General features: G+C 41.3%; 1 protein-coding gene and 1 pseudogene across 4 annotated transcripts in view; both read right to left on the reverse strand.

Annotated features, from left to right (window-relative positions):
* Nucleotides 1-2,726: 2,726 nt before the first annotated feature.
* LOC122105153 (membrane-spanning 4-domains subfamily A member 4A-like) overlaps nt 2,727-24,152 on the reverse strand; it is a 41,150-nt gene continuing 19,724 nt past the window's right edge. Inside the window, exons 1-8 of one of the 4 annotated variants that reach the window (XR_006147004.1) lie at nt 17,399-17,598; nt 12,142-12,342; nt 10,585-10,713; nt 9,959-10,015; nt 7,908-8,054; nt 5,062-5,163; nt 2,908-3,077; nt 2,727-2,815 (exon numbers count right to left, since the gene is read on the reverse strand). Coding sequence is in view for 3 of the 4 variants with exons in the window: in XM_042676294.1 (XP_042532228.1) it covers nt 2,973-3,077; nt 5,062-5,163; nt 7,908-8,054; nt 9,959-10,015; nt 10,585-10,713; nt 12,142-12,285 (684 nt within the window). In the remaining variant the exon portion in view is untranslated. Of the gene's footprint in view, nt 3,078-5,061; nt 5,164-7,907; nt 8,055-9,958; nt 10,016-10,584; nt 10,714-12,141; nt 12,343-17,398; nt 17,599-24,152 lie in introns of those variants that run through there. The other 3 variants (XM_042676294.1, XM_042676295.1, XM_042676296.1) reach the window with 3 other exon arrangements.
* Nucleotides 18,951-21,291, reverse strand: LOC122104824 (annotated as a pseudogene).

Here is a 24,152-nt window from a genome sequence, read left to right on the forward strand (position 1 = left end):
TCCCGTGCTTATCATACTTTCAAATGATTCAGTGTATGTATGTATGTGTGTGTGCTTAAGCATATGCATGTATTTTTATCAGCAATAGAAAATGCTATCTATAGATAATCATAGATAGATAGATTGATTTGATAGAAGATTAACAGCACCTGAGAGCAATGTCTAGTTAAACAGCTACAATGACTGGCTTTTTGCCACAAGTTACAACACACACAGAAGAAACCAAGAGGTATCTAAATCGAGCAAAGAAACAGAAAATTGAAACTTAACTTTGAGGATAGTAATTGACTTAGATTTATGTTTACTTGCCCAGATCTTGGCAATCCAAGTCAGAGTTCTGCACAGCCCACTGCCTGGCCGGGCACGTGAAGAGCTCATATTATGGGCATCTCCAATTCCCTTCTGCCCTCTCTCTTAAATAAACCCCCCCTGTGAGTATGCTTGGTGAGTCTTCCCAAAGATTTGAGTTAGGGGAACTTATAGCCTTTGACTTGGGCAGAAAAGTTATCATATGTAAAAAGAAAAGTCTTGAGCTAATCTTCTTGCATCCAAAGGAGCAATTAAACCTTGGCTTAACAATGAGAAAAGTGTGGCTGAAATTAGGAAAGCAACTCCATTTGTAATAGCCCCACAAAAAATAAAATACCTAGGAATTAACTTAACTAAAGAAGTGAAGAACCTCTATGATGAAAACTTTAAAATCTTGAAAAAGGAAATCAACACAGAACTTAAAAAATGGCAAAACCTCCCATGCTCCTGGATTGGAAAGATTAACATCGTGAAAATGGCAATACTTCCCAAGGCTATCTACAAATTCAACGCAATACCTATCAAAATTCCACCCTCATTCTTCAAGGAAATAGAAGAGGCAATCCAAAAATTCATATGGAACAATAAAAGACCCCGAATAGCAAAAACGCTCCTCAACGGAAAGAACACTGCTGGAGGAATATCAATACCAAATTTCAAACTCTACTATAAAGCCATAGTAATCAAAACAGCTTGGTATTGGCATAAGAACAGACCTCAGGACCAATGGAATAGAATTGAAAACCCAGAAATGAACCTACAGACCTATAGCCATCTAATCTTCGATAAGGGAGCTAAAACAATAGAATGGAAGACAGACAGCCTCTTCAGTAAATGGTGCTGGCAAAACTGGTTAACTACATGTAGAAAACTAAAGCTAGATCCTTCTATATCACCCTGCACCAGAATCAACTCCAAATGGATCAAAGACCTTGAACTCAAAGCAGACACTCTGAAAACATTACAGGATGGAATAGGAGAAACCCTGGGTCTCCTTGGCTCAGGCCGAAATTTTCTGAATAGAGACCCGGAAACACAACAAATCAAAGAAAGGTTGGACAAATGGGATTGTATAAGGTTGCAGAGCTTCTGCAGGGCAAATGACATAGCTAGCAAGATCAATAGAAAGCCCACGGACTGGGAGAAGATCTTTACTAGCCATACAACGGACAAGGGTCTCATATCTAAAATATACTTGGAACTCAAAAAATTAAACCACCCAACAACAAATCCTCAAAGAAACAACTGCCCAATAAGTAAGTGGGCGAAAGACTTAAAGAGAAGCTTCTCTGAAGAAGAAAGAAGGATGGCCAATAGACACATGAAGAAATGTTCAACATCCCTAGCCATAAAAGAAATGCAAATCAAAACAACATTGAGATATCACCTCACTCCAGTTAGAACAGCAAAAATCAAGAACTCTAACAACAACAGATGCTGGAGGGGATGTGGACAGAAAGGAACCTTACTTCATTGTTGGTGGGAATGTAAACTTGTTCAACCACTTTGGAAAGCAGTATGGAGGTTCCTCAAAAGACTCCACATAGAGCTCCCCTATGACCCAGCAATCCCACTTTTGGGCATTTACCCTAATGTTTACAAAAAAGACCACACTAAAGCTACCAGCACAACTATGTTTATAGCAGCATTATTTACCATAGCTAAGATATGGAACCAACCCAGATGCCCCTCAATAGATGAATGGATCAAGAAAATGTGGTATATATACACAATGGAATTCTATGCCTCCATCAGAAAGAATGACATTGCCCCATTTGTTAGGAAATGGAAAGGCTTGGAAAAAATTATATTAAGTGAAGTAAGCCAGGCCCAAAGAAACATAGGTCCCATGGTTTCCCTTATTTGCAATATCTAGTATAGGTATGAGTCAAGCGGAAAAAGTCAGAGAAGGTGATGTTAGGAAAACGAACCCTCAAATATGTATTTTAATGTTTTTGTTTCTTTCATGCATGTGTTTCTAACGCATTTATAAGATTATTTCTTGGTTGCTTTGTATGTCCCTCCCCCACAGTGTAACCCCTGCTTTCACTATATTTGATGTCAGTATAACATGTGGAGGAGATGGGGACAAACAAGTCGTTTAAGGATTCAGGTGGACCTGTTGCAACAATGAGAAGTACAAAATGTCATGTCAAAACCAGCTTTACAATGTCGGAGGGGGGGGGAGGGGGGGTATGATTGGGTGGGGGGGAGGGGGGAGGCTGGGAAGGGAGGTGAAGGGTAAACAAAGGAGGAGGCTGCAATGCTTGGTAAGAAATGTATGCATTATCCTGACCATGTAATTGTAACCCCTCTGTACAGTATGTTCTCAAATAAAATAAAATAAAATTAAAAAAAAAAAAAAAAAAAAAAAAAAAAAAAAACCTTGGCTTAATTTTTAAAAAAAAGTCAAGTGCTGTAACCCATTACACGCATGATTTATTTGTTCAGATTCTGATACTATGACACAAATCCAGTAGAATGAGTAGAATATGTTGTCAACTTTCTGGGGAAGAAATGAGAACATGGTCTCTGAATTTATATATGCCCACATGCACACAAACACACGTGTACACACACACACACACACACACTCACACATCAGAGTCCAATGCTGTTTTTTTCCCCAAGAAGTGTCTTTGCATTACTCAGGATAGATTTCCTCAAATATTCTGGTCTTGGCCTTTTGGTGGTATCAACCCTCCTTCAAGAAGAACAGGAGAAGCTTTTTCTTCCCTTGGAGGGTTTGATGGCACAATTAGCACAACCTGTGAAGCCAAGCAGAATGTGATTGAGTCATTCAAATCCAGTCAGGACTTCCTCATTTTTACCCTCATATTGTTATCATTACTAGTGCCTAAAATGTCATCTCTGTATTGACACTCAAGATCAATCTGATGAGCTTTGCTGGCACTCCCTGGGTCAGGTTAGACCACAGACTACACCCTGGGCGATAGGTCTTGATGTCAGTCACTAATCTGACCTGTGATGATGTCAAGGAAAATGCCTAGGTCTCCTTCCAATTTAATTTGCACTGCTGATACCAGCAGCAGACTCAAGTCACGATTGTCTGGCCACAAATAAAGCACTGTAAAAACCACATTTGTCCCCAAATGTTAGGAATGACCAAGAGTGCAAAGGAAATTCTGGCCCTTACTCTACAAACTCATATGATTTGGAGGTGGCTGGAGGCAGTAGTGGAACAGGGAAGACAGGTAGACTTAATTTTAGGCCCTGAACCTCTGCTTTATTGGAATGAACACGAATCAACAGCAACCACGTTTCTCAGCTCTACAAGTACTCAACAAGAGAAGGAGCAGGTACTCAGATGTGAAGGTTTGATTACTACGAAGGGATGCACCCTCCTGTTCCAATGCATCCAAACAAAGTTACAAAGTCTATGATAGCTTCTTAGAAACTCATGGTCCTAGCTGCGTCACCATGCAAGCCCCAATAAAATGGTAATGTGATTTAGTCCAACTCTTATCTAGGGGGTGGAGGTTGAGGGTGAAGGGCGTGACGTTGTCTGGGAAACCCAAAAGGAAGTAAAGAGGTACACAGGATGCACCTTGGCCACCTGGTCTCATCATACTACTGTCACCTTAGTTGACTGTGATCTGTGTCTGTTCCAGGCCCTTTGGATAAGAAAGGTAATGGGCAACTGTTCGGATTTCATTACCTACTTTCCCACATTGAAACCCTCAGTGCTTGTAAGATTTCCCTGCTCTCTTTATGCCCAGGTCCTTTTTCTTGATCTCTTCTCTCCTTTCATATTTCACTTCCCCCCATCTCTGCATATCTCTGTGATGGCAGCCAGAAGGATCTGCTGAAGGTGTCAGGGAAAGATAATGGCCAGATACTTTATTCTTTGTAACTATTGACAGAAGTTCCATCCTTGACGGGTGCTATATTAATAGAGAAAAGTCTAGGACACCACTTCATTTAGAACTGGACATAATTTTGATGCCCATTGAGCAAGTAAAGATGGAAAAATAGCTCTTCTGCCATGATAGAAGGTATAATTCAGAGATGACACTCATGGACACACCCTCAGGTCATTCTTTTCTCTTGAGTCAGTGTAAGATCTTGTAAATGACAAGATCTCCTGCGAGTAGACAACAGATCCATTTCCTTTAAGTGTATCCCAAAGCCATTATTCTGGTGAACCCAACACAATAATTTTGAAATTTCCAAACACCCTGAGACAACTTGCGACATTTTCTCTCCTGCTAGCCTCAAGGGGAAAAAAAAACATTGTCATGAGTTCTATTTCTAACATGGATTGAACTCCTCATTGTAAGAATAGAAGAAGAAAAACTTGGGATCATCCAAGCAAGCTGGTGGCTTGGTGTTATCCTAGCTACTCCTGAGGACTGTGGTTCAAAGCACAAGAAAACTGGAAGTTTGAGTTGTGGCTCAAGTGGTAGGAAGATAGCCTTGAGCAAAAAAAAAAAAAAAAAAAAAAAGAAAGAAAGAAAACAGCTCAGGGACAACACCCGGGCTGTGGATTCAAGCCCTAGGACTGGCACAAAACAATCAACCAATCAAAGAAACCTTCAGATGAGACCTTAGCCCAAGCCCATTCTGTGAGTGCAGCCCTCTTAAGAACTTGATCAGTGCCACCAGACAAGCTGTGCTGGGAATCTTGATCTGTGAAAAACAGAGCTAATAAATATTTGTTGCATTTCTGTAGCAAATTAGGCACCAATAAAATGCTCGTAGAGACATCTTCTATTAGAGGCCCACACTTACTCCACCAGGGTTACAACAGGTTACTTTGCATCCAAAGACAGAGAGGGATATGGCAATGCAGAATTCCAGCACACTTAGCAGGAGTACCACACCATCCAGGCCCTAAGAACAAATTCACAGCATCAGAATGGGAGTGATGGAGATCCTGTGTTCGACTCTCTTACTACTAATTATCATGCCTATAGAGAAAAGGCAGTGGCTAGACACCTGGAAAATTCCCTCCTAATATAGCATATACCTTTCCCAAATTGTGGCCTACTGAACGTCCCTTACTCTCTTACTTTTAGAAAGACACATAACATGTTAGTTGATGCACTCTTTCAAGGTCAGCCATAGGAGGTAATTGGCAAATTTGTGTGCTTTGGCTCAACAATTCCAAGTAATATACTCTCTCCTTGTTCTTTCTTATAGAGAACTCACTTCCTGACTTCTATGCACCATTGCAAGTTTTGTAATATCTTTTTCTCCCAAGAAGTACTGGAGCTTCTTGAACTTCCGGAGTCTCTCTTCCCCTACAAACATCTCTGAGAGAGCCAATCCTGAGAACTGGCATAAAATATGGGCTCCTAAGTATGTGAGCTGACCATGCAGGGACCCACAGAGGAACAAACTTAGCATTTCAAATAAAAAAGGTCCTTATGGAAATCTTCTTCTAGAAGAAGAGGCAGAACAAAACAAAATTCACACCATTTCCAGGAGTTCACCAGGAACTTGGAGAGGGTGACGGATGAATAGAGACACAGCTATGTAGTTGCCAAAACCTCCTTTTAAAAATGATATTGAAATAACTTACATAGACTTTCAGGATGGAATTTCTATTTCACATATTAAGACACACATAATTTCTAGTGATGCCAAATCAATGGCTTGCCTAATAATATATGCTACATTTAAAATAAGTATATTGTATTTCATTTTTGAATATTTAAAAAGGAAAAATGATATTGATCATTTCAGGATAGCAGCAGCAGAGCATTAAACCAAGGGCTAAGTTCTTGTTATAGCAGTTACTCTGAGAGTGCACAGACCTCATACCCATGAAATCCAACCCTTTGAAGCTAGTGAACCCCAGAATTTTAACCCTCTCCACATTCTATGAAAGTCTCTAAGTAAACAGATCTTCGGAACTAAGAAGTCAGGATTGCTACATAGAAGAAGCTTTACAGTTGTGAATTGCAGGCAGGAAATTTCAGAATCTAGTCTTGCTTTTTCCAGCTTCTGAGCAACGTTGGGAAAATGTTAGGCTCACTCAAAATAACCTTATTTGGAATAAATGGCGAGCAATAAAATTGCTTACTTTGAAAACCACTAGAAATCTCAGAATTACATTAAGTCACTAAAGATTTTCATGGGATTATTTTGGTAGAAATGAGCAAAATAATGAGCTAGAGGCATGGCTCAGACGATAGAGTGCCTGCCTAAGAAGTTCTAGGTCCTGGAGTAGTTAGGATTACAGACATGAACCATCAGCGCCTGGCAAGGTCCTTGTTGTGTGTGTGTGTGTGTGTGTGTGGGTGTGCGTGTGCATGCATGCACGCGCATGTGTTTTCCTTAGGATTCTGGTTAGAAATAGGGATTTCTTTATAAATTTAAGGGTGTTTACTGAACACTTAACTCTTTGTTAGTTACTTACTGTACTGAATGTGGCTTGCCAAAACTAGTTGCCGGGCACCAGTGGCTCCACCTTGAGCTGGAGAACTGAGCAAGAGCGCCCAGGACCAGATTTCCAGCACCTGACTGACCAAAAAACACAAACCATGCCTGGCGCTGGTGGTTCACGCCTGTAATCCTAGCTACTCAGGAGGCTGAAATATGAGGATCTCCGTTCAAAGCCAGCCCAGGCAGGAGAGACCGTGAGACTCCTATCTCCAATAAACCACCAGAAAACCGGAAGTGGTGCTATAGCTCAAGTGGTAGAGCGCTCGCCTGGAGCTGAAGAGCTGAGGGACAGCGCCCAGGCCCAGAGTTCAAGCCCCACGACTGACCAAAAAAAAAAAAAAAAAGAAGTTCTAGGTTCTGAGTTCACACCCCAATACTGCTAAATAGATCAATAGATCAATACTGCTAAATAGTCGATAGATGTATGAATTCTAAATATTAGGCTGACGAAATGGTTCAAGGAATAGAGTATCTGTGTAGCAAACACTAGGGCCTGAGTTCAATTCCTAGTATCACAACAAAAGCAAATCTCCAAGCTATCATTTTAATCACCTATAATGTACTCCAGTAACTCTTACTGCAAGTACTCAATTGTGAAAGCAATCATTTGGACAACAAAGCAAGTAGGATGTCATGTGGGTGACAAAAGGTGGTCCAACCATGAAGTAGCACACAGGGTACGCACTGAAAATTTGTCAGGGGCCAGGAGCTGGTGCTAAAAGTGGTTAGACTTGAAAGAACAGAAGAGGATTAAGAAAGGTACAAGGTTGCTCATCACTCCAGCAGAGTGTTCAAGAGAAGTTAATTTATTGTTTGAGAGCCAGGTAATTCTATCAGGCTCCATCCAGAAGCCCCGAGACACACAGGGACTAATAGTTATTTTCTAAACAGTATTTAGAAAATAAATGAGAAAAGTATAATTGAGAAAATATCTTCCATGCTACTAACAAGGAATGGGTCATGTCTAAGTGTAAGCCTTCCACACCTTTGGTCTTTTCAGATGCAGATGCCGAACAAAGAGACATGAGATGTTAATTCCTCAAGGAAAGATGGGCCTGTTTCACAATCATTTCCAACTTCCACAGGCAATTCAGCAGCCACAGCAAGGAAGTTATAGCTTTTGCCACAGCCAGTTCTCAATATACTCGCTTCCACCATCGCATCTCCGGACAAGAAGAAATACTCACCAGAATGATAAAACAACTGTTGAAGCCCTCATCATAGCCACAGTAATAGAAGCTGTATGACAAAACGCTCAGGCTTATGGCACTAATTATGATCCCAGCAACCGCGAGCACACTGCTGGTGATGTTCAAACCTACACTACCTTGGACCTAAAATGAAAACAAGTAATGAAGATCAATTAGGCAATGCAACAGCCTTCTCTGACACATCTCCATCGTGTCTCTTTCCTTTACCCACATGTTCCACCTTCTGTAGCTCGATTGAGCAACAGGCCTCTCCTTGGTCTCTTTCCTTATTGTACTTTCAACTCAATCTCTTCCCCAAAATATCACCTGTCATTCGCATTGTATCTTCAGATGACTCCTCGGACAACAAAAGATAAACTCTAAGTTTTATAATGAAGATTGCAAACTCCTTTACACTTTAGCTGGACCGTGCTGCCCATCTGCCTTCTAACTAGGCTTTGCTACAGATGCCTGAACACAATGTTTCCTAAAATGCTACTTAGTACTCACGGCTCTGTTCCTTTTGTCCCTTAGATCTCTCTGTGTCTTTACCTACATTGTCTTCTCATGGTTAGCATTTAAAAGAACTAAAATTGGGCTGGGAAGCTGGCTCAGTGGTAGAGTGCTTGCCTTGGATGCATGAGGCCCTGGGTTCAATTCCTCAGCACCACATAAGCAGAAAAAAGCCAGAGTGGCACTGTGGCTCAAGTGGTAGAGTGCTAGCCTTGAGCTGAAGAGCTGAGGGACAGCACCCAGGCTCAGAGTTCAGCCCCCACGACCAACAACAACAACAACAAAAGAACTAAAATTGCTTAGAAAGATGCGTGTGGTTTGGTGGGAATGCAGCCTGGGGTGCCTTTAAAAGGTAGTATTTTAGAGATGATGCTTCAAAGGCAGATTGGAGCCAGATTTGGAATTACTATATTTATTAAGGCATATTATATTATAGAACTTCTTGTTTATGTGTGTGAACATAGTTTACTATTTGTTCATCAGAGATCTTGCTTTTTGCTTTGTTTTAGGATCCGTGACACATCTTAGCATGAGAGTTATATATTAAACTTGTTTCTTTCTAAGTAATAGCTTATTGTGAACCTTTCAATTGCAAACTCAGAATCCTTTCTGGTTGAAATTGAACTATATATTTTAACTCTATCAGTTAAAGAAAACCATCATGCTACTCCAATGCTTGGTGTGATTCTCATGGGCTGGATGTCAAACTTCACTGTGTGTTTGGTTGGCCACGCTTGACATTTCTTCCCCAGAATTCTCTGCATCTGACAAAGGTTCCCTCTGCATTGATCTTCATACAACATCCAACCCCTCGTGAGGAGTTCTGTTGCAGGCCAATTGTTGGATTACAATTTTGGAAAAGTACACCTTTCAAGGTACAAAGCATGATCTTTCTTGATTTTTTTGGTGCCAGTCCTGTAGCTTGAACTCAGAGCCTATCTAGGTGATGCTCCTGAGCTCTTTTGCTCAAGGCTAATGCTCTACAACCTAAGCCATAGTCCCAATTCTGGCTTTTTGGTAGTTAATTGGAGATAAAAAGTCTCTTAGACTTTCTTGCCCAAGCTGGCTTTGAAATGTAATCATCAGATCTCAGCCTTCCAAATAGTTAGGATTACAGATGTGAACCACCAGCACCAGCCTCTCTTAATGTTTTAAACACATACACACAGATACCCCTACACAAACATAGCCAGGAAAAATGTGTGCATATATATATATGTACATATATATGTAATTAAAATTTTTTGTCAATCGTGGGCTTGAACTCATGGCCTGTGCACATCCCTGAGCTTTTTTGCTCAAGGCTAGCACTCTACCTCTTTGAACCACAGTGCCACTTCCAGTTTTTTGTTGGTTAATTGGAGATAAGGTCTTATGGACTTTCCTGTCCTGGCTGGCTTCAAACCACAATCCTCAGATCTCAGCCTCCTGAGTTGCTAGTGTTACAGGTGTAAGCCACTGGCACCCAACTCCAAAATGTATATTTGATTCAATCTTTCCTTTTCTGATACCAAAATAAAATAAATATCACTTACTAGACCTCTTGTAATTCTTATTCCTGCTGCAGTGGACAGAGATCCTGAAATAATAAACTAGTAAAAGAGAAACAAAATTAGGGGAGAAAAATCTTTAAACAGTCATTCAAAACCACAATTAACTGAAGTCTTAAATTTACATGCAAAAGACTATCTTAAAAGAAACACAGAAGTTTGCTAATAACTTTTTTTTCTTTTTCCTCATAAGAACAAAGGACTCCTACGAGACAGACCCCTTAGGAGAATGTATTAAAGAGATGTGTGACCATATCTGACATGCTTGCTGGAATTGTTCAGTGATGTCCTTGCTCTGCTGAGTAAACCAACCATAGGAGTGAAAGCCACTGGACTTCTTGTGAGGAAAGCAAAGCTGTCACTATTGAAGTCATTCTGGATAGAGCTTGTGACTAGATTGTAACTACAATATATCCTAATTTCACATTTTAAGTGATGATTCTCCTTAACTTCCTGTGAGGTGTACATTGACATTACCATTTAAAAATGTAGAAAACTGAGTAGTCAAGGAAGTATGGGATAGAATCAGGCTAAGGTTTCATCTGTAAGGGAGGAGATTTTAACAGCAGTGTCGCATTCTCTACCACAGCGTCAGACGGTCTGAAACTCACCATTACCGATCCCCAAATCGTGTACCCTGCATACACTGAAATAGGAAGGAGCCAAGTAAAAGGAATCAGGATGCACATCATTAATATTCCTAAGCTGAGATTCAGAAGGGCAATAATAATTTGCACAATCTAGAAGTGAAAAAGAAAGTAAAACCAGATTATTTGCCACAAAAATGGTATCTAGGCTGTCTCTCACTCATCCACTAAGCTACCTGCATTCCCCCAACTTCAATGTAATCAGATGAACTTCTAGATATTCTCTTCTCACAGTTTATCAATAAGAAACCGAAAGGTCTTAAAGAACTGTAGACATGATTACCTGCCAAAGGATACCTCAGGAGAAAAAAAAATCTATCATTATTTTAGAAATGTCGACATTAGGACTATGCTAAATCCTATTCAGGTATGCTTTTTCTGATACCCATGATGCTACCTCTGCCTTAGCTGTTACTATTCTTTGCCACATGCTCACCCACGAGATACCCAGGTACTAGGAAGAGATTCTTCTAACAGTAATTTGGAGAAGTAATTTGAAAAAAAAAAACTAGAATACAGGAGAAAGAACAATGAAGAAGAAATATGACTTGTCGTTTGGGTTAAAGGGCCTGAGGAAAAACTGAAAACAGAGGCATCTTTGTGGAGGAATTTCGGGACAATTTTCACCAGTGCATTAGAACAGATCCAAAAAAAATGAGCACAATTCATCAAAACTTGTGAGATGCAGTGCCTCATGGGAAATGTGTCATATGGGAGCAATGTATTGGAAAAGACAAGATAGCTAACATCAGTTACCCAATCTTTCATATTAGAAAACCACCAAGAGCAACAAGTAAATCTAAAGAAAACAGGAGAGAAAGTAAACAATAGAACATAAGTTAATGGACTGAAACACAAGAATGTTTCCCCCTATTTATTGTGACTTGCTGCACTCAGTTCTAGGAATATTTTTGTAGAATCCTTAGGATTTTCTGCATAGATGATCATGTCACCATCACATAAGGCCAGTCTTATTTGTCCCTTTCCATTACATAGGCACTTGCTTTACTACACGAGGGAGAACCTTCTACACTATATTGAATAGCAGGGAGGAAAGTGGCCATTCATGTCTTATTCTTGATCCTCATAACACACTGCTCATTCTTTTTCCATTAAATGTATCCTGTTACAAGAGCACAGTGTCAGTGTACCTCTGATCACATAAACTAATATTTATTGAAATGAATTCCAGGAAATGGAAACAGAGGGTTTTTTTCCCTTCATTGTTGCTGGGTTTGGTGGATATTTTCTTTTCCTGTTGCCTTTGTTTATCTGTCTTTGGGAAGGGAAGAAATGGAGGGACAAAGGGTGAACACATACAACACATGCAGCCATGGTACTCTCTAGACATTTGTTGAAAATGAACAGCACAACATGTGGGTGGGAATGAGAAGGAAAAATTGAGAGAGAGCAAGGAAAGGGGTGACATTGTCCAAAAAGAAAGAAGAAGTTGGTATCAGCTTGATCAGTGGTCCATTCACAGCAGCATTGTTGCTCCTCTCAGATCCGTGGCTGACTTACGCCCAGGATTTTAGGTTCCCCCTTCAAGAACTTCTCCGTCAGCCCTTTCCAGAGGTACGAGTGCAGACCTACAGGCTGCCCCAGCTGCTGCACACCAAAACTGGCCTCCAGTGTGGTCTGACCCGGGGCTTGCATGGTTGTCATGGAATCAGGAATGTGCTGGAATACGAAATACAATGAAGGACAACGTTCTGGAAACACCTAAAGAAAGACAGGATATTTGGAAGTCAGTTCCTCTTTTGAGAACCAATTCTGGAATAACTTCCCTTCCTATGTTATACTGTAGCTGATATTTTTCTTTTCTTGAAACCAAGAAAGTACAAGAAGAGGCATTTTTTTAGTAAAGATGGAGGAAGTGAGAGAAGGAGTAAGTCAGAAAGATGGAAAGAGAAAGCAGGGGATAGACAGACAGACGAGATCCTAGAAAATGTGACAGAAGGGAAATACAGAGAGCATTGAGTTAAATACGTTGGACCCCACAGATTATGGAAACGTTTCCCAGTTTATATCCTGACTCTGCTCAGATTTTTCCCTGTACCTATCATCTCCCATTGCTTTCACACAGCTATTTCTCCCACCGAATACAATTTCCATTATTAGTAGTGATTGACACGGAAGCTTCTCCCTGGACTAACGGTTTCATAGTTTTTCTGATCAGAGCAAAGTTACACACTAAAAGCTAGAAATCTTTCCAAGGCCTTCTTTACTGAGTGTGATTTTTGTCATGTTGAGTTTTTTTTCCCTTTAAGCTCTGGACTTTGGGGATAGAATTTATGGCTCCTAGGTATATGAGCACCATATACATAACCTCCTGTGGCCTTAGTTTAGATCCTGAAAGCCAATGGTTGGCAACGACACATCAAATCATCTTCCTGGAAGGTGGAATACTTGTCTTGGTTCTTCGTATTGGAAACTTGGTACTTTGTCATCAATGCTGTCTTAACTGCCCTCTATCAAATCAGTCATGATCTTGTAATCCTACACACCCATTATCCCAATCTCAGTATTCTCATCTTGCCAAAAGCAGTCACTTATGTTATATTCCCTTAATCTTCCCTCATGTCCATCCTCCACTTAATGACCAGAGTGATTATGTTAAAAATAAAAAGCAATTGCAGTCTCCTTTCTTAATAAGAGAAATTTGTATTCAATCACTTGTATGTTTAATCTTAAACTTACCTTGATACTGTCTCTATTTATTTATTTTTGCCAGTCCTGGGGCTTGGACTCAGGGCCTGGGCACTGTCTCCGAGTTTCTTTTGCTCAAGGCTAGCACTCTATCACTTGAACCACAGCACCACTTCTGGCTTTTTCTGTTTTATGTGGTACTGAGGAACCGGTCCCAAGGCTTCATGCATGCTAGGCAAACACTCTACCATGAAGCCACATCCCCAGACCTCTCTTTTTAGTTTTGAAGCTCTAAGTACTTTGACCTTACTTTATATTTTCCAAATCAGCAATTTTAATCCTGTGTTATGACATCTCCATTCTAAACCCAATTACAGGAATTTCTCACTTCCTTGTCTGTTCACAGCAACAACAGAAATATATTTCCATCATTTTTTTCTTCTCAGATATTAACATTATTGCAGTCTCTGCTTTTTCTCCAACACATTTGCACATTGCCCACAAATTACTCAACCAGGGACAAAAAGGGTTTAAGAAACCTGTGTTAATGCCTACCACACAAGGCATAAATGTTGTCAAGGTAAAAAAATGAATGTGTGCTTTACTTTCTTTTTGCAAAGGAACCCTACCCTTGCTCTCAGATCTATTTTCAGACCAAAGATTTAGGAAAGGTAGGCCCTATCTCCTATCTTATTGTAACTGGGTAAAAACCTTAAGAAGTCAAGTCGGTCACACAGTTAAGAAATATATTATTCCTCTCCCTCTATCTTAGCTGTACCTCATGCCTCTGACTGTAGCCAGGCTAAAACCTGTTCTATAGTCGATATTACCTTATCCCTGTTCTCACCATTCTCTGTGAAAATATACCTTTTTAAGTGGCAGGAGGAAGGGTGCATAAAGGTAGTCATGGTATTTAGATACACTATGGGAAAAAATGAACTATGCAACTTGTAGGCAGGGATGGGTGAGGAAGGAATTGGAGGAAAGTGAAGGACATTGTCCAAGAAGGATCGTACTCATTACCTGACTTCCGGAATTGTAACCCCTCAGCACAACACCTTAATAAAAACAATAAAATTATATTTTAAAAGATACATTTGAATCTTAATGATGAGCTACAAGGTTAGTTATTCCTGGAAAAATGAGGGGGGGGGGTAAGAAATTATCAAGACTTTCTGACCAGTAAATTTCCTTTACATTTGCAAAACTCAGAATATCTGAAAACCTACAAATAATAGGCGCCTGTTTATCAGAAGAAAGAGATGGCTCCAATATTTTAACTACCATGAAATCTGGTACACCTGTATCTCTTACACTTCTACAGACTCCCCTACAGAAGCCTGCACCTGCAACCTCTGAGCAAGTTGGTCTTTGTTGGCAATGGCCTCCATATGTTCATTTACAAGTTCTCCAAACGAATCCTTGTCCATATCCTGACAGATGATCCCAGCGCCACTGGCCTTTAAGACTACCAGACAATGAACTTAAAGTCAGCAAATTTAAAACACTGCTAGTAATTCTTCTTCCAAGTATGTACCTCTATAGGGTGACTGGAAAACTCTGTGGGACACACAGTGCATAAAATAATTCCTTAGAAAGGCAAAGTCAAAGTTCAACAAAATAAATGCCAGGAAACAGCTGGAAAGGGGTGGGGTCACGGGGAAAGGGAGAGACAGAAGAAGAGAAGGGATTTACTGTATATCCTACAAAATGAAGAAGAGTGAGGGAAGGATGGGTGAAAATGTTGAAAGAGGTGACATTGAGCAAGATGCATTGTATTCATAAACTGCTTTGTTAAATGGCAACTCCTTTGCACAACTACTTAAAGTTAATATAATAAATAAAATGTTTTCAATGAATTCCTACCTCTTCACATGGGCCGGGTTCTCTATACTCAGTCTGATGCTGTCTTTCTAAGAATTACTGGCAAAAAATGTCACCTGTTTCCTACCTTCCCATCACAGCAACGCACTTTTATTTTTTGTCAGTCATGGGGCTTGAACTCTGGGCCTGGGCGCTATCCCTCAGCTCTTCAGCTTAAGGCTAGCGCTCTACCACTTGAGCCACAGTGCCACTTCGGGGTTTTTTGGTGGTTTATTGGAGAGAAGAGACTCACAGACTTTCCTGTCTGGGCTGGTTTTGAACCGCAATCCTCAGATCTCAGCCTCCAGAATAGCTAGGATTACAGGCTTGAGCCACAGGCAGTTGGCCCCCACTTAATTTTAGTGCATTTTTATTGTTATTATAAAGTTGTACAGAGGAGTTACAGTTATGTAAGTCAGGTAATGAGTATATTTCTTTTTGGACAAGGTCACCCCTTCCCTCACTCTCCCAATTTTTCCTTCCCATCCCTAACCACAGGTTGTATAGTTCATTTTCAACATAGTGTTTAGTGAAGACCACTGCTGTATTTGTCTACCCTTTGTCCTGTCATTTCTGTGCCCCCTTTATCCTCCCAAAGAGGTAAACAAACAAGACAAAAGGAAAACAAAAAAAGCAAGAAAGAAAACAATCTTGTTCCTATTTCCTGGAGTTCCTTTCAATACATATTATTTTATGTGAGCAGATATACCTATTGTGCCTTTATTTTCCTCTCCTAAGAATATCTTCCCTTATAGTAACCCACTTGTTTCTGACACAGGGTAAGACAATTCCCCACGGCACACTAAATGCTTATTAATTAGGAGTCACTGTCCCAATTTCTCCCCAAATCAAATAACCCAAAGTTGTAGAGAATATTACATTGATAGGAAAATAGAGAAAGAATCAAACACATAGTTTCCCAGATGGTTTTGGAATCTAGTGAGATGGTCGGCAAATACAGAGCCCTTACTTTTGCCTGTGGTACAGAGATGGGGAAGAATAGACAATCTTCCCTCTTATAATTAACTCCTTGTGGGGCAGCTCCACCACCAAGCTTACCTTTCCTCATCTTTTTATCAATAGATCCACCATGGACCCCAATCACTTTAGAGGAAGCAAGAAAACAAATCTCAAGGGTCATCCTCCCTTTTCAAAATCCCATAAAATAGAGAGCTCAGAAGAGGACTGAACATGGATGAGTTGTTGTAGGTGATGATGGTGTAGAAATGGTGACCGGGGCAGGTTAAAGCCTAGTTTGGGGTTATTATTACTTTTTCTCAACAAGTGAGCATGCAGCTATTTCCCTTCTCTGCGTTTATCTCCTCTCCTCTCAGTTGAGAGTGTATTACAAGCCGGGCACCAGTGGCTCATGCCTGTAATCCTAGCTATTCAGGAGGCTGAGATCTGAGATTCGTGGTCCAAAGACAGCCCAGGCAAGGAAAGTCCATGAGACTCTTACCGCCAATAAACCACGCAGAAAACTGGAAGTATCACAGTGGCTCAAGTGGTAGAGCACTAGCCTTGATCTGCAGAGCTGAGGGACAGCATCCAGGCCAGAGTTCAAACCCCATGACCGACAAAAAAAAAAAAAAAAAGGTGTACTGGGCAGAATTTCTTGAACTTCTTTCAAATCTCCACACAGGTAAGGATTTTCAAGGTGACATGTATGAATTTTTCTATTGGTAGACTTTCCCAGGAGAACTTCATTTTACAGCTTGGGAGACTAGCAAATGATGTCACAGAGAATGAGATCAAGCCACAAACTCAGTTAGATCAGGGAAAGGATCTCTGACGGAGGACATCGCCTTTACCCTGTACCATCTCCACCAAATTCCGCACGTGGTAGTGCTTTCCTTCATGGGTGGAAATTATAAGAACATGGTAGGAGACAGAGAATGAACACTGTACAAGAACGAACAGTAGGGATATATGAAGGCTCAGTCAAAAGTCTGAACAGTTCTGACATTTTTTTATAGCCAAAGATTCATAAAACCAATTCAACTCCAACAAATTCATATGACACCTAACTTTGGTTTAGGGGGGAATCTTTAGTTTTTCCTTGCCCCCAGCATCTCCTGTTTATCTGTCCCAAAGTCTGTTTCAAATGCCACATGGATACATTAAATGTTCCCTTGACCCACTCTGCAGAATTCCAGTTTATGCCATGGAAGATGAACTCATTTTTTCCCATTCCATTCCTAGAAATCTTAGAAGAGTTGAAAAAAATCAGCCTCAAATACCTTGGAAAGCCAGACCCAGAACTCACCTGCTTCAAGTCTGCAATGTCTGCTTGGTGTCTGATGGAGGCCCAGGCTCTCAGAACGTCTACTGGCTTCTTGGTTCAGATAAGATTCCCTTCCCTTGCTCTGTCACTAGGTTATAATCTGTAAGTTTTCTTCTAAATTCTAAAGGCTCTTAGAATTTCTCAAAAACACACACACACACAAAAACCCAGCTAGTTCCTTTTTTATCTCGGAAGTGCGAGTGGACTGGACGTCCCTAGTAGGGGTGAATATACCTATTGTGAAATTCACAGAGAACTTGCAGGGACTTGGCAAGCCACAGCGATCAGCCCTGGGTACAAGGGGGAGAATGGACTGGGCATCAGACTCTGTTTGAAATTTTTCATCAACACAATCTTTTCAGAAAGCCCATTTCGATGCTTTTGTACATTGCTGGATTATCCCTGTCTTCATTTCAAATTCAGATGTGGTATTACCTGTGATGATGGAACATCATCACAAATGTCCACGGAGATATTTGGAAGCAACCTGGTTTCATAGTAATAACTAATGAGCCCCCTTCCCAAAGCCAAAGGATCCAACTGGCATTGAGATGTTTTATATTGTTAGTTCTCCAGAAACTAAGATTCCTTGATTGTCAAATAAAAATAAGCCTCACTCTAAGGGAAGAGTAAATTAGTCCATTTTTCCATTGTCATAACCTAACCCTTGTTATTGGATAGTCTGTAAAGAAAACAGGGTTATTCAGATTATAGTTTTGGAGCTCCAAAAGCATGGCCCTAGCACCTGCTGGCTCCAGTGAGAGTCATCCAGCTACATCACAACACGATAGAAAACAAAATGGCGGAAGAGTGTGTGAGAGGTTAAGATCACATGCAAGACAGGAGAGAGGATACCAGCTTTCTGTTCTTGTAACTACCCATTCTAATGGGGACCAACCAGGGTTTCATGAACACTACCTTTCTGAGGGCAAAATTCCCATCTGCCACCCGTTAGAATTCCCACTGCCATGTGGCGGACTCCTCTTCTAACACATGAGCCCTTGGGGGACAAACCATGATAAAGAGTGGGAAAAGAGGTGCTCACCTCTGGTGTCTAAAAGTTAGACTTGGCCAGAGAGCATACCTTAAAGAACTGGTTAGCTGCTTTTAACCAGTACAATTAGATTCCCACAAAGGGGGTTAAGGATCCCATAAAATTAAAACTACTTCCCCCCCCAATTTAAGAAAAACACCCAAACCCCTGCAGCTAACCCTGACAACTACCTTCACTCACAGTGCTTTATACCTAAATCATGATGGGGGAAATGAATAAAAACAGAGAACCACTGCTTTTATATGCTTTGCAACAATCCAGATGATACAACAATCCAGATACCTCTGCTCATGTCTTACAACAGTCAATCAGGAAAAGACATAAATTTGCTAAGGTGCATATTCATTTAATCACCAAAGTACTGAAGATGTCTGGCTTTTATTCTGTAATGTTTCTAAGACTGTGTCCATTAAATGCAAACCTTTGGAGGGAGTCTTGGCAGAACAGGAGAAGTGATACACATTTGATAATCAGATTGACTTAAATATTATTGATGGCATATAGGCTAGCCCATGCTCTAGCTGTTTCTATGGCTTGGGCTTCATTGGTCTTCCACTGCTCTGCTACATCATTTGCTAATGGATCGTCTGGATTAGGAGTATAGCAGAGCTGTGTGGATCTGCTATGCTGGGGACCACTTACCTTTCAAAAAATCTAAACATATTCTTCCCAACTTGTCTACATTAGGATGATACATTTTGGTCATGGAACATACATTAGGTGCTGCCTTTCGGTGTTCTTCTGGAAGGAATAGTTCAAGTTTAGAGTTCCTTCCCCCATGCTGGAAGTACATTTTAAAATTCTTCCCTGCCCTTTCTCAACTTCCTGATTGACTTCCTTTTCAAAATTAATTCTAGGAAAACATTTTGCATGAGAACTCTGGTGTCTATTGTATTGTAATAAATTCTGAGAATCATAAAAAAGTCCCTCCCTCAAAGAGGAAATCCTGAAGGCCAGCAATAACCATATGGAAGTAGTGGATGTTGGTCTCATCTGGTTCTGCTTTAATGCCAGAAACTGGTTCAGCCAGCAAGCACTGGGTTTCCTTAATGACCCTGCAGGGCAGCCGCCATCTTGTCAAACCCTGAGTTTGGCCTTAGCTCTTGTCTCTGGCTCTGCTCACCTCACGCACAAGTGCAAGTCCCAAGCTGCACTTCATCCATTTATTTAAATGATTGTATTATTGCCTTTGTAGTCAGAGATGACCTCGTGAACATTTTCCTATAGATTTACATTCCAATCTCAAATCCATAGGCTCTAGAATATTCAGATGCAGGGTAACGAAGTAGACAGTGACATGTGAAGTAAATGTAGGCCAAATTATGTAGTAGTGTTATTGTGAAATTTGATGCCTAGAACTCAGAACTAGTTATGCTGGGTTTTTTTAAAATCAATTTTAACATTCAAAGTTTTTTGTTTGTGATAATTGTCACTGACAAAGGGAGCATGTTTGGGCCATTTTAAGTAGACCCGACATAATTAGGAGTTATACTATAAGGTGTTTTATTCAATACAAGAAAATGCCAAACATTTGTCTTTCCTTGTGAATTAGGAAGGAATCCCTCGGGAAGGAATCCCAGTTATTGCATTACTTGTATATCCCTGTCTTTACATTGTTAGAGCCCCAGTCTGTCTTGACTCAGACTTCAAATCATCTCACTAGAATCAGATCTTTTTCTGGCATCTCTCAGCTCTGCTATCTTTAGTTTTTCTCTGTCACAAACTTCATATATAGTAGCTTGGGACAGCTCACAGTGGCAGATTTATATCGTCACAGTTCTGAGCTCCATCTAAAAAGCAAAAAGAGAAGTTTTACTGATCAGTGGAATCTAAATGGTACAATTGGACCATGGTGTGTTATTCACACCACTGGTCATCAAGCTGAGCCAGAACCCATGGCCAGCTGGGTTGAATGAGGTTGTGTTTTCCCTGCAGCCACTCTGAGGTCCTATGAGTAGTATCCACACATGCTACTAGGTCAACCTCTAATTTAGGGGATAGAATTTTCTCCACACTTCTACATAAACCTGGGGTAAAGAAATAAGGGGTCTTTAATGGAAACTGGCTATGACTAGTGGAACTAATGGAAATAAATTCTATATCAAAAGTTAAATATTAGAGAGATACTCATTCGAGAGAGAAGCACAAATTTTATTAAGATATTGTGATAAGTAGAGGAATAGATGAGGATGATTTTTATTCATATTTTATTAACACCGGTTACAGTGACTGTCACCACGTCTTCATACAAGAACATAAAGCATGTTGGCCAACTCCATCCTCTCTGATACCAGTCCACCCCACAGCACCCCGAGCCAGACATGAACCGTCACTCATTTTTAATGTCTATTAAATAGAAAGTATTTTATTTAAGGTTAACAAAATGATCACGGGTTACTCAATGAACACCACTGCTGCAATTACCTCATAGTACAGAAAACATTAAATTTCAACATTAAACAATACTATAAAAATAAATATGTGTAATGGAAGAAATCATAAAGAATATATTTTGAAGTTGAAACAAAAAAGCAATAGCACTTATTGATAAGTAAACTGTAAGAAGTAATAAATATTATGTGATAAGTAAAATGACAAATGCCTCTAAAATATAACTTTATTAAAGGAGACATAACAATAAATTGAAAGAATGATAGTTGGTGGAAAAATATAATTACATGGAGCTCTGTGAGAAGTCACGGGACGTGTAGTTGTTGTACAGTTACCGTTGTGGTCCCGGTGTGGCACCAGATAGAGCTAGAGAAATCTCAGAGACCACAGGAAAGTTCCAAATCTTCTCTGCCAGTGTGGTCCTCTTCATAATTAGTAGAGAGTACCCAACACCTTAGGAGGATGACAGATAAACAGAAGGACAGAGAAACAAAGACAGAGAGACAGAGACAGAGAGAGATCTTGTGTTTGGGGACCACAAGGCTACAGTGCATGGTGTCATTGCTCTGCTGTCTTTGTACTGAGATGAAGACCCCATCAGGTGCTTTGCTGAGATGGTCAGCATTGATTGCCACTTGCCTGCCATCAAGCCTTTGTAGCTTCCTGCACCCTTCCCTTGTGTAGGTGGGCATAGGTTCCCTTCTTCTAGGAAAGGAAAGCAGAGGCCTACAGAGGCTAATGAATGTGGATGAGAGACCAGAGTGTGGGCGGGAGTTGAGGGCACTCTAAACTTGGTTGGCAGGGGGCCTCACGGCCAGAGAAAACTGCAGAGAAAGAAGAGGCCACAGGGAAGGCAAGTTTTGCTGAGTGCTTGGGGCTCAGTGGGTTGGAGGCCCCTGGAATGCATGCTGTGCAGAGGGCCTGAGTCCAGGCCTGCCCCATGGTGCTCCTTGGAAACCTCCTTGTTCTCAGTAGGAAGTGCTCTGGGGAGGTGCTGTGCATTCTGGAAAGCAGGCTGTGCCTGGAGGTCCTGATCATCAAGGCAGCAGGAAGGGCAGGAGGGGAATCCTTGTGCCCCCTCTAGGCCTAGCTGGCGTGAGCTCGAGTCCCAAGTTCTTTCCTGAGCAAGACAAGATAGGTTTCAATAGACTCAGTTTCCAGGCAGGGGCCCCAGGCCCTTGGAACTCCTGGTGCTGGACTGTGGGTGGCAGCGTCCTGACTCCCATCTGGTGTTTAGGAGCTTCTCAAATGGTTGGTGTGTGTCCCAGTCAGTACTGCTGACTAGCTCTCTGTCCCTCTTCCACCAGAGCTGAGGATCCCTGATGACACGAATGCGTTTTATGCCGTGAACTCTTTGGGCAACTCCAATTTCGTGCTCCAGAAGAGGACATTCCCCCCAGAGCACCACGCTCAAGTATGGAGCCGGCTTCATCCTTCTTCCCAGGAGGAGAAAGGGACAAACTTTTAAGAATACCGTGTGTAGATGTCATCCATTGGGTCTGGCTGGCCAGGGGCTAAGCACATCCAGACTACAGTGGCCCAGGCCACATCCTCCATTGACCTCCAATCCTGAAAACATTCAGAATCTTTCCTCCACAATCCCCTCCTGATGTCTGGAGGACAGTGGTTCTGTGGTCCAGGCGATAGCCACCCTTCTTGGATGCTAAATCCAAGACACACTCCAGATCGTTTATCTACAATCTCTTAAGGTCAAGATGACAGTGGTAACGTGGCCCAAGGCTACACGTCACCTTCCCTTGACCTCAGATCCAGGATGTATTCACAATCCTTCCAATAAAATCCTCACCCAATGTCACAATGACAGTTACAATGTGGCCAGGCCACACACACCCCTTCCTTTCACCTCAAATCCAGGACACACAACGGATCACTTGTCCACAGTGTTCTACTAGTTTCAGAATGATGCCTGGCACTGGACACACTGACTGTCTCTCCAGGGGCTTCCTCGGCGCTTCAAGTGCTATAGAGGATCAGCTGACATTCACTCGAATAGAGCACGGGCATGGTGCTCTCACTTGCCCCTAGCTCTGCTCTCTACACTATGCTCCCACTTTTAAGACTGTGATGTAGGTAACTGCACTCTGTTCCTGTGAGTTCCACAGGCCACGCCCTCACCAAGCTACTCTGAACTCTCCAAGTTCTCTTCCTGAGGAAAGCATTTGAGCTCTGACCTTCCCTTCCCTATTCTTCAGCTATTCTAGACCTTTTCAGGGTACACCAGAGTTTCCTATGAGGACCGAGAGTGAGACAGTAAGTGTGGCCCACCACGCATCCCAGGGCTTCCAGAGTCCTGGAGGAAAGGCCTCTGCTAGCCCTCACTCCTCACCCCTCCACCGAGCGCAGACGGTGCCCGGGGCTCAATGCCGAGACAGATGACAGGCCATTCTCCTCAGAGACAGCATCCTGGGTATTGGAGAGCAAAGGCGATTTCAATTATTTCAGGTGTGGGTTGTTGCCCTGTTGACACTGTATTTGAATGCATACTGGAAAGGAAAATATTTACCGACTGTGATGAAGACGATTTTGAGACACACACGTCCATCCTTGAATACTGGGATGATATAAGGAGGGGGTATGGGATGAATTGAGGAATTGTTTATTGCTCAATACTAGTAAGAGAGAGGAAGCCTGACACAGGAGGCTCATGCCTGTAATTCTTGCTACTCAGGATGCTGCGATCTGAGGACTGCAGTTCAAAGCCAGCCTAGGTAGAAAACTCCCTAAGAGACTTATCTCCAATTGACTAAATGAAAACCAGAAGTGCCGCTGGGGCTCATGGAGTTCTTGGCTTAGTGCTCAGATATAACATGGCAGCCTTTCTTGCCTTGTAGTAGACAAGGAAAAGATGAGCCGCACAGTAGAAGGTGCAGGGAAAAAGAAAACAAGAAACTTAATGTCCTTTAGCACATAAAATTATCTCAAGTCTCAGTCACTTGGGACCAGGTGAGAAAATGCAAATACAATTGATCAGAAAGGCCACATTCTATAACATTGCTGTGTTCTGACATCAGTGCTTACCTTTACCTGACATTGCATCTGAATGAGATGTAGGCAGCACATTCATGTACTTTCTAATTGTATTCATTTTTGCTCTGTAATTCAAAAAATTATTGAATATTCTTATGTGACTGCACGACCTCACATATGGCAATGAATATAGATTTAAATAGAGTCTTACCCAGAAAAGAATAGCAGAAGTTGGAGAAGGAAAGGGGAGAGAGAACAAATGAGAGACAGAAAAAAAGAAAGAGAAAGAGGATTTTATCCAAC

Source organism: Dipodomys spectabilis, unplaced genomic scaffold (assembly GCF_019054845.1).
Source record: "Dipodomys spectabilis isolate Male_0828 unplaced genomic scaffold, ASM1905484v1 ptg000030l, whole genome shotgun sequence".
In the NCBI taxonomy this organism is placed as follows: Eukaryota; Metazoa; Chordata; class Mammalia; order Rodentia; family Heteromyidae; genus Dipodomys; species Dipodomys spectabilis.